Source organism: Haliotis rubra, unplaced genomic scaffold (genome assembly GCF_003918875.1).
Source record: "Haliotis rubra isolate DU_JTF1 unplaced genomic scaffold, ASM391887v1 Scf205, whole genome shotgun sequence".
NCBI classification, from domain to species: Eukaryota; Metazoa; Mollusca; class Gastropoda; order Lepetellida; family Haliotidae; genus Haliotis; species Haliotis rubra.
The window spans coordinates 225,433-236,682 of NW_025766059.1; the positions used below are offsets into that span (position 1 = coordinate 225,433).

Below are 11,250 nucleotides of genomic sequence, written 5' to 3' on the forward strand. Positions count from 1 at the left end.
ATGTATCAATGAAATGGAGAGGTATTTAAATAAGCCATTACGGCTTAATCCTAGTTCAATTTATTTTGAATAAAATATGTTTACACTATAAGACATATAGCATACACATAATAAATAGTAGTACATAGTACTTTCTTTTACACAGAGGACTTACATCTAAATTTTCAAATAATTTTTACACAAAAAAAAGGTGATTTTATAATTCACTTTCCCAGTGACTTGTACCTGAACATGACAGTGCTACAAAGCAAAGTTTTCGTAGTTGACCAACTTTTTCATTTTGAAACAATTGAGAGGATTTAACAGAGTTTGGTGTTTTGTAAAAGCAAGGTTTATTAAATTTGTTTCTCGAATGATATTCATTACGGTAGAGGTATTACAGAGAGTACATAATACCCTCGTGTAAAGATACACCATTCCAACGGCCGACCTCAGCTGGTGGACGTACGAAAAAGCAATTTAATACAGCTTTTTTTGTTCAATTTTAATCACGGAAGGTGACTTTTAGAATATCCTTTACAATATATCAAAAGTTTTGTTTTCGTTCGGATTCTCCTTTAAATAATTTTCAAATCCAAATTGTGTCTTAAAGATCCGGTAATGTTTGGCCTTTGAGGAATTAAACATATCTGAGAACGAAGTCTGTACATACTGATCCTCTAGCCTTACTATGATAATGTTTGCAAGATATGACGATGAAACATGGTCTTGGTTATATCATATGTACAAGAAATCTGTCTGTGTGAAAATAGACTCCAGACATTTTACCGAACGGAAAAGAATGATTTGACGTTTAGCCTAGTGCAAATACTGAAAACAATGATTTAATTTGACGATTAACTTAGTGCAAACACTGAAAACAATTAATTTATTTGACGATTAACCCAGTGCAGACACTGAAAACAATTAATTAGACGATTAACCTCGTGCAAACAATGGAAACAATTAATTAAGTTGCCGATTAACCTCTTGCAAACAATGGAAACAATTAATTAATTTGACGATTAACCTAGTGCAAACACTAAACAATTAATTAAACGATTAACCTCTTGGAAACAACTAATTAATTTGAATTAATTTGACGATTAACCTAGTGCAAACACTGAAAACAATTAATTAATTTGACGATTAACCTAGTGCAAACACTGAAAACAATTAATTAATTTGACGATTAACCTCGTGCAAACAATGGAAACAATTAATTAATTTGACGATTAACCTAGTGCAAACACTTAAAACAATTAATTAATTTGACGACTAACTTATTAATTTGACGATTAACCTAGTGCAAACACTGAAAACAATTAATTAATTTGACGATTAACCTCGTGCAAACAATGGAAACAATTAATTAATTTGACGATTAACTTAGTGCAAACACTGAAAACAATTAATTAATTTGACGATTAACCTAGTGCAAACACTAAAAACAATTAATTAATTTGACGACTAACTTAGTGCAAACACTGCAAACAAAAACAATTAATTAATTTCGATTAATAGTGCAAACACTGAAAACAATTAACGATTAACCTAACCTAGTGCAAACACTGAAAACAATTAATTGACAATTTGACGATTAACCTCGTGCAAACAATGGAAACAATTAATTCATTTTGCGATTAACCTAGTGCAAACACTGAAAACAATTAATTAATTTGACGTTTAATCTAGTGCAAAGACCTAAAACATGCTGCAAAAAGAGTCACTTACGTCTTCGCTATTTCATTCCTATCGTCCTGTGTCATACTGTATTCAACTAAAATATTATCAAAAATGTCTTTATTGGCACAAAATACAACTGTGTATGTACTTACATGTTTTATATCATCAGAACACAGGTAGACACACAATATAATAACATCAATGACCTGTAATCTCCTGCTGTCGATTGCAGCACGTCGTGGAAACAGCAAATACTCCAGCATGCTTGCTGAGAGGGTTAACATTTTGGGCCATGTGAACAATATGTTTATCTGTGAAAGTTCGAGATTCGAATCCCATCAAAGGACTCATAATTTTGCTTCGGCTGCAGTATTGTTAATTAACTTTGAAGCTCTGTGACTCGAAACAGGGAATTTATAAATCATATTGGACGTTTAATCTGTTTACAAGTAAATATGTCACAGTAAGTATCCCACGTAGATCAAGCTGTTTTTAGAACACACATGGATGGATATCGATTCTTTTACACATGAACATTGCCCACATACATGTGATTATAATAGTACTTGCCAGTTCAACATGCAGATTATTAGTAATAACAATGGGGTAATTGTAATGCAGGTTAACTCAATAAATTTGTAGCAATGGTGGAGAACCCAGTGTTATGACTGAATGAATGAATGAGAGAATGATGCTTTCTTTGGTGGTGAACTGAACGTCCTGCACGACCAGCATCAGCAACCCCTGTCAGATACGGCATCTACGACACTGTTATAGGGTGGAGGAGGCGGTGGCGTCTTGCTCACGCATTCATCATAAGACGGTGGTCCTGTATATTCGGCAGGTGATGGTCCTGTGGGTGTTGTCTGAACTAAACCAAGATTAAAACGGAGAGTGATTATCTTATGGCACACCAAAAACACACGCATCCATACACACATGCATGCATGTCTACCTACATACCTACCTACATACATACCTACCTACCTACCTACATACCTACATACCTACCTACCTACCTACCTACCTACCTACCTACCTACATACATACATACATACATACATACATACATACATACATACATACATACATACATACATACATACATACATACATACATACATACATACATACATACATACATACATACATAAAGTATGACAAGAAATTATTGAGAATTTTAGGAATATGTTTAATTGGATTTTTAGTATAAACAGCCTTGACCAGCTATCAAGTGCTTGGTTTTATTCAAGAGAGACAACTCTGTTAATCCTTTTTCATTAGTTTGTGAAAAGTTATACTCTTTGTTTACTTGCTAGCAGACGCCATTTTCAGTGATCCTAAGTATAGATGATTTAGAGAAGAGAAAGTTGATTTTAGAGTATCATAACAAGGACATCAGATCAGCTAAAGTAATTTCAAGTAGAACAGGCATCCCTTTGTCCACTGTTTATCGTATTTTGAAAAATATTGCAAATAGATATGGCATTGAGCACCAGGGAGGCGCAGGTAGGCCCAGAAAATTGACTGTCGGTGACAGGAGGCGGCTTGATATTCTTGTTTCTAAAAACAAACGAAGGAGTTTAGAAAACTTAAGGCTGGATATGATTGATAGAGGAACTGTGGCTGTCTGTAGGGAGACAATTAGAACTGAGCTGCATGCAATTGGTTGGTAGAAAAGTCGAGGAATTCCATCACCGATCATGAAACCTGAACAAAAGGAGCGAAGGTTGAACAAGAGCTTACACCATAGAAATTCTAACTGGGACAATGTGATTTTCTCAGATGAAAGTTCTGTGTGGCTGTTTCCTAATACACTGAAATTCTGGACCAAACAAACTGAAAAACCTTTGTATCAGCGCCCAAAGTACAGTCCGAAATTTAACGTGTGGGGTGGCATATCTGTGTTAGGGGCAACGCCCCTCTGTGTATTTGAAGGGAATATGAACAGTGAGCGGTACACAGATATTCTCGAGAGACATTTACTTCAATCTGCTCACATGTTCTATGGAGATTTTTTATTTTCCAGCAGGACAACGACCCAAAACATCGTTCAAAGCATTCAGAGGCCTGGTTTCGGACCCAAAATATGACATTATTAGATTGGTCAAGCTATAGCCCTGGCCTAATTCCAATAGAAAATGTTTGGGGACTTATGAAGGAAAGTGTCAATGAGAAAAATCTGACAAATATTGCTGAAATGAAAGAAGAGGTGGTCCGATATTGGGACAGCATGGACCACGACTTTCTAACTTTTTTGATCAGTAGTATGCCCCGCCGCATTGAAGCCTGCATTGCTGCCCATGGTGACTAACAAAATACTAACTGTTCACCTGTCTTTGAATCTGGAGTTATGTTCTGCTAATATTCACATTTAATACGTGAGTAATCAGTGATGTTTTTAAAAATAATTACAATCTTAAATTCTCAATAATTTCTGGTTGTACTGTATACATACATACATACATACATACATACATACATACATACATACATACATACATACATACATACATACATACATACATACATACATACATACATACATACATACATACATACATACATACATACATATAGTATGACAAGAAATTATTGAGAATTTTAGGAATATGTTTAATTGGATTTTTAGTATAAACAGCCTTGACCAGCTATCAAGTGCGTGGTTTCATTCAAGAGAGACAACTCTGTTAATCCTTTTTCATTAGTTTGTGAAAAGTTATACTCTTTGTTTACTTGCTAGCAGACGCCATTTTCAGTGATCCTAAGTATAGATGATTTAGAGAAGAGAAAGTTGATTTTAGAGTATCATAACAAGGACATCAGATCAGCTAAAGTAATTTCAAGTAGAACAGGCATCCCTTTGTCCACTGTTTATCGTGTTTTGAAAAATATTGCAAATGGATATGGCATTGAGCACCAGGGAGGCGCAGGTAGGCCCAGAAAATTGACTGTCGGTGACAGGAGGCGGTTTGGTATTCTTGTTTCTAAAAACAAACGAAGGAGTTTAGAAAACTTAAGGCTGGATATGATTGATAGAGGAACTGTGGCTGTCTGTAGGGAGACAACTAGAACTGAGCTGCATGCAATGGTTTGGCAGAAGAGTCGAGGAATTCCATCACCGATCATGAAACCTGAACAAAAGGAGCGAAGGTTGAACTGGTGCTTACAGCATAGAAATTTGAACTGGGACAATGTGATTTTCTCAGATGAAAGTTCTGTGTGGCTGTTTCCTAATACACTGAAATTCTGGACCAAACAAACTGAAAAACCTTTGTATCAGCGCCCAAAGTACAGTCCGAAATTTAACGTGTGGGGTGGCATATCTGTGTTAGGGGCAACGCCCCTCTGTGTATTTGAAGGGAATATGAACAGTGAGCGGTACACAGATATTCTCGAGAGACATTTACTTCAATCTGCTCACATGTTCTATGGAGATTTTTTATTTTCCAGCAGGACAACGACCCAAAACATCGTTCAAAGCATTCAGAGGCCTGGTTTCGGACCCAAAATATGACATTATTAGATTGGTCAAGCTATAGCCCTGGCCTAATTCCAATAGAAAATGTTTGGGGACTTATGAAGGAAAGTGTCAATGAGAAAAATCTGACAAATATTGCTGAAATGAAAGAAGAGGTGGTCCGATATTGGGACAGCATGGACCACGACTTTCTAACTTTTTTGATCAGTAGTATGCCCCGCCGCATTGAAGCCTGCATTGCTGCCCATGGTGACTAACAAAATACTAACTGTTCACCTGTCTTTGAATCTGGAGTTATGTTCTGCTAATATTCACATTTAATACGTGAGTAATCAGTGATGTTTTTAAAAATAATTACAATCTTAAATTCTCAATAATTTCTGGTTGTACTGTATACATACATACATACATACATACATACATACATACATACATACATACATACATACATACATACATACATACATACATACATACATACATACATACATACATACATACATATAGTATGACAAGCTACTAACAATGTTGAACTATATGTCACGTGTGATATAAACGTACAAATACATACAGCAACATTCTCTTGTATACTATGGTGTACATAAATATAGTTACCTGTAAATAGAGTTGAGTCGCTTCTTTGCTCTTGTGTCCTCTTTGACTTACGCCAATGACGCACAGCACACGAGACGATGAAGATGACAACTCCTGTTGCAATGGCGATCCCAGCTATTCCAGCAACAGGAAAACTGCAAGACATATATATTATATACATTATTTGTATATTATGTCTGTATGACGTGTGTGTGTGTGTGTGTGTGCTAAGCAGCAAAAGAAATGTCAGTTTGGAATTTTCCGTCGCAGAAACGGATAGCTGTAAACTCATTTAATGTTTTGATTGTATATTTTTGACAACTTTACCAGAGCAAAGACATTCCTTCCCAAACTCAGAATCGAACCCAGGAAATGTTTTTTTTTGGAACTCATGCTGCACGTGCTGTTCACAAGGACCAGCCCTATAAAATGCAACCCCAAACCTGGTTGAAACATTCACATTACAACGTCGCAGGATACCGCGACTCACGATAGCACAGAGGAACAAGGCGCTAGGAAGACTTGAAGCTGGCCACACTGCACACGCCGTTGCCAATCACTTACAGGTCAACGTTCGGACCATCTACAGGCTGCAGCAATGTTTCCGGGCCACCAACACCACAAATGGTCGCCCCCGTACTGGCAGACCAAGGGTGACCACAAGACGACAAGACCGCCATGTTGTGCGACAGCATGTACAGAATCCCTTCATGCAGGCATCCGAAACAGCACGCCAGACAGTGGGAACACACGGATGACCAATCAGTACTGATGCAGTACGCCGACAGGTGCCAATGGCCTTCATCAATCGATTGGTGCACTCCATGCACAGACGCTGTGCTGAAGTTATTGCCGCTCGTGGTAGTCAGACTAGATACTGAAGTAAAGAGTCTGAATGGAATGCAAACGTTGACGTAATGTCTTGAAATTGTGTTATTCATTGATGTGTCAAGATATTGTACACAAAAAATGTTTTTGATCCGCTTATCATGTCCATTTCTGTAATGGTTTGATTAAAGTGCCTATCTAATTTTGAATTCGTACTGACGTTTATGTTGCTGACGTTTTGAATTCGTACTGACGTTATATATATATACTCAGCAGCAAATAAAAGTATATATATATATATACTTGTAAGAGGCAACTAATGGGTACGGGTGGTCAAGCTCGCTGGCTTGGTTGACACATCATGGGTTCCCCATTGCGCATTGCGTCATACAGACATAATATATGTAATATGTATGTCTTGCAGTATGTATAGTGAGTGAGTGAGTTTAGTTTTACGCCACACTCAGCAATATTCCACCTATATGACGGCGGTCTATCTGGACCAGACAATCCAGTAATCAACAGCATGAGCATCGATCTGCACAATTGGGAACCGATGACATATGTCAACCAAGCCAGCGAGCCTGACCACCCGATCCCGTTAGTCGCCTCTTACGACAAGCATGGGTTACTGAAGTTTCATTCTTACCCGGACCTTTACAGGTCTGCAGTATATATATCCCATATATAACGGGATCGGGTGGTCAGGCTCGCTACACCCAGATAATGCAGATATGGTACATAAATAACGCAGACAGAGAAATAGAGCAACCCGACATCTACATACCTACCTGCCTGCGCGTACGCGCACACGCACGCACGCAAATGTTATGGTTTGATTAATCATTTAATGTTTTCCCGATATTTGTTGAGTTGTATCGAGTGGTAACCTGGAGGTAAAAGATTTGTTTCGTTTCACATGTCAAATCAAGCGCATAACTGTCGTGTGACGATGTACCAACCTTTCTTTCCTACAACAATATCTCGTAGCTTGTCCATCACAACACTGGCTCGGACAATGCAAATACGTGCTCACTCCACTAGAAGGTCTCCCAGAAATAGACTTGAGGCATGTTTCCGAAGCTTGAGCTGTATTGAAAAGAGAAATGTGATGTTTCATCTGTGAGTAACCCAAAACACAACACAACTGGTTTACTGACTTGTCGCTACGCAAAGCTACAGGCTGTATTCCTAGTAGATTCCCTATCCAAATCTGCTTCGCACTTAATATGCATCAGAGAAATGAATAGAATGTCTTCTAACAAGAAATGATACATGATTCCTTTCATAAGACAATTGCCGTATAAACCCGTGAAGATCCGGGTAGAATTAATCTCCAGCAACCCATGCTTGTCGTAAGAGGCGACTAACGGGATCGGGTGGTCAGGCTCGCACATGTCATCGTATCCCAATTGCGTAGTTCGATGCTCATGCTGTTGATGACTCGATTGTCTGGTCCAGACTCGATTATTCACAGACCGCCGCCATATAGCTGTGATATTGCTAAGTGCGACGTAAAACTAAACTCACTCACTCACTTGCTGTAAAATGCAAGTGCTTATATTTTACATCGTACAGCAATATGAAGGTAAACGGACCGCGCTCAGCGATGGCGACCAAAAGCCCATGCCCTCTTCTAATTCTAACTCGATAAACAATCAGAAAGCTGCATGATAGAAAATTACAGTTAGACTACAGCAAGCGTGTTCCTGGGGAATCTGGAATAATATTTCAGTTATCGTGGGATAACTATTAATGTACGCTATGGTCGGGTTTCTAGTGAAGTAAGGCAATATCAGAATATACGTTTACCAAATTTAAATAGACCAGACACATACCTGCCACACACCAGTTCACGTGTATTCATGTTCTACTCTTGTTAGTGAGCGTGTTTTCTGCACAGCTCTGCTACCGTTCAGTATTGTGCTTTTGCCTCAACTTGCCATTGTTTTGTATGGTTTTGCTAGTTACCAACTGTAAAGATTATTCTCACTACATCTAAATGTACATTCTGATAATCAGCTGGCCAGGTTTAGTTAGGCGACCAAAGAGACAGGTGTCTTCTCCGAAGTCCGCACTTTCTTTTTATAAAGACGGTATGAGCAGGGGTCAACACTTTCAGTGACTCCATGCGAGGCCGGACTGCTACTGTTTGTCTCCTGATGATCACCACTGAAGTCTCGACACTGAAACTTGGGGTGAGTGAGTTTAGTTTTATGCCGCTTTTAGCAATATTCCAGCAATATCACGGAGGGGGATACCAGAATTGGGCTTCACACATTGAACCCATGTGGGGAATTGAACCCGGGTTTTCAGCGTGACGAGCGAACGCTTTAACCACTAGGCTACCCCATCGCACCCCTATTAATAGAAGTTGCAGCAATAACAACAATAATAATAAGAAAAATAGCAGTAATAATAATCTTGATGTCAGTGGATGCATGTTGTGTTAGATAGTTGCTTTCTGTACTGCTGGTGTTATTGTCTGGCCAACTGCCTGTGTATCTCTGTATTGTTGGCTACCGCAGTCTTACGTCATTTACTCACACAAGGTGTGAGTTTCAGTGTGATTTTTATTGTAAACAGTTATCGGATTACTGAGTGTATTTGTACTCACCCACGTGGTGATGAAGCATTAGACTGTAGCATTATGTCTGTTTGTTTAGGAATCAATATGCCCAAATCAAATATTGTTACGATGACATACATTCGAATCTAGCCCAATAATCATGGCATGTAGATATGCTTATGCATTTGCTTTTATATATACACAGATTATACTTATGCATAAATACTATAATGGCTGCTATTTTTTAAAAGTCATGCTTGCGTAATGTATTATTAAAGTACACTTGGATTATCATACGAAAATATCAGTGAAAATTACAAAATTCTACAATGCAGATATCTGTTGATGTAAAGAGGAAAAAACGATTGACAGTTGTGTGAGAATTTGAATATTTTACAGCAAGGAAACATAAATAGCCAGGTCTACAAAATGAAATGTGAGCTTTGTCAGGACTATTACAATCATGTGATCATTGTGAAGGAAAACTACGTGTAGACACTGCATTGGAACCGACAAAAACCTTTTCCACATCCAGAAGAAATGGCTGCTAAAAGCAGAGTCAATTGTAAATTGTAAACCGTTTTGTGTTTACAGCACGCTGAACAATGAGACTGAAATTTATATCATGATTCGCTATTTTGGGAAAGCATATATATTATTGTAAGCGGGTGGTTTAGCTGATTCTTGTATTTGCGTGGCGGCTTTTGTTCTGCTTGATTCGATATTTCATATTGCAACACACAAGACTACGCCATACCACACCACTCTGCAGTACACTACACCACACCACACCACACCACACCACACCACACCACGCCACGCCACGCCACGCCACGCCACGCCACGCCACGTCACACCACACCACACCACGCCACACCACACAACACAACACCACACCATACTACACTACACCACACTTCTCTACACCACACCACATCACACCACACAACACCACACCACAGTACACCACACAACACAACACAACACCACACTACACTACACCACTCTTCTCTACACCACACCACACCACACCACACCACACCATACTACACCACACCACAGTACACCACACCACACCACACACACACACACCACGCACACACCACACCACACCACACACCACACCACACTACACCACCACACTACGCCACACCACACACCACACACACATACACACCACACAACACAACACCACACCACACCACACTACACCACACCACACCACACCTACACCACACCACACCACACCACACCACACCACACCACACCACACCACACCACACCACACCACACCACACCACACCACACCACACCACACCACACCACACCACACCACACCACACCACACCACACCACACCACACCACACCACACCACACTACGCTACACACCCCGTCATGGTTCAGCAATGACATATTACTACCAAGACACATGTCTACACCTCAATCATATTTGATCAGTAGAGGTACAAATATGTTGACCATTTAATACTCACAAACAACAGCCAACATCAGAAAAGTAAATCCAATCTCTATACGTGCCATCGTGTTCTATTTGGGTGGCGACAAAGTTCTGTCCCTTTGACATACAACTTCCTTGTAGCTAACTCATTCGTTACGCAAGATACTGATATGAGACATACCCTCAGTGGTGCATTCAACAAAGACCCGGTCTTGTGTTAACACTCTGTAAATGCCTAACCCTAATATCTAAATTTAGCTGTATACATTTTCTTCAACACATTTATTAGCTACGTGCGTAACGTAGGACTGCTTATTTGGTGCACGATTGATGGACCTCAGTACACAAGGCAGATAACAGGTCTACCGTTGGTGAAGAGAAATCTATTACTGTGAAATTCAATGCATTTGTTCATATGATAACGTAATGAAGTATAACTTTTGAAATACAATTTTTTTTAAACATTTAGATAACACGCATATTAATATATATAAATACCCCAATAACATATCTTCCTAAACGATTAAAACATTCATGTGTTGAAACAACTGGCACAAGAAAGGGAGGAAAGAAAGTTAAAGAAGCTGTCGATTCTACGACAGCCAGTGAGGAAAAGGTGAATGGTGCATCCAGCTCCTGGATCAATGATTGC

The 11,250-nt window shown here is 39.1% G+C and overlaps 1 protein-coding gene across 1 annotated transcript; it reads right to left on the reverse strand.

The window, feature by feature from the left end:
• Positions 1–1,767: 1,767 nt before the first annotated feature.
• LOC124276047 lies at positions 1,768–10,787 on the reverse strand. Its single transcript, XM_046711691.1, has 4 exons — positions 10,633–10,787; positions 7,532–7,658; positions 5,763–5,896; positions 1,768–2,536 (listed from the first exon to the last, which is right to left on the reverse strand). Exons 1-4 carry the CDS (start codon positions 10,679–10,681, stop codon positions 2,400–2,402), a joined length of 447 nt encoding a protein of 148 aa, XP_046567647.1. The 5' UTR covers positions 10,682–10,787; the 3' UTR covers positions 1,768–2,399.
• Positions 10,788–11,250: the final 463 nt, after the last annotated feature.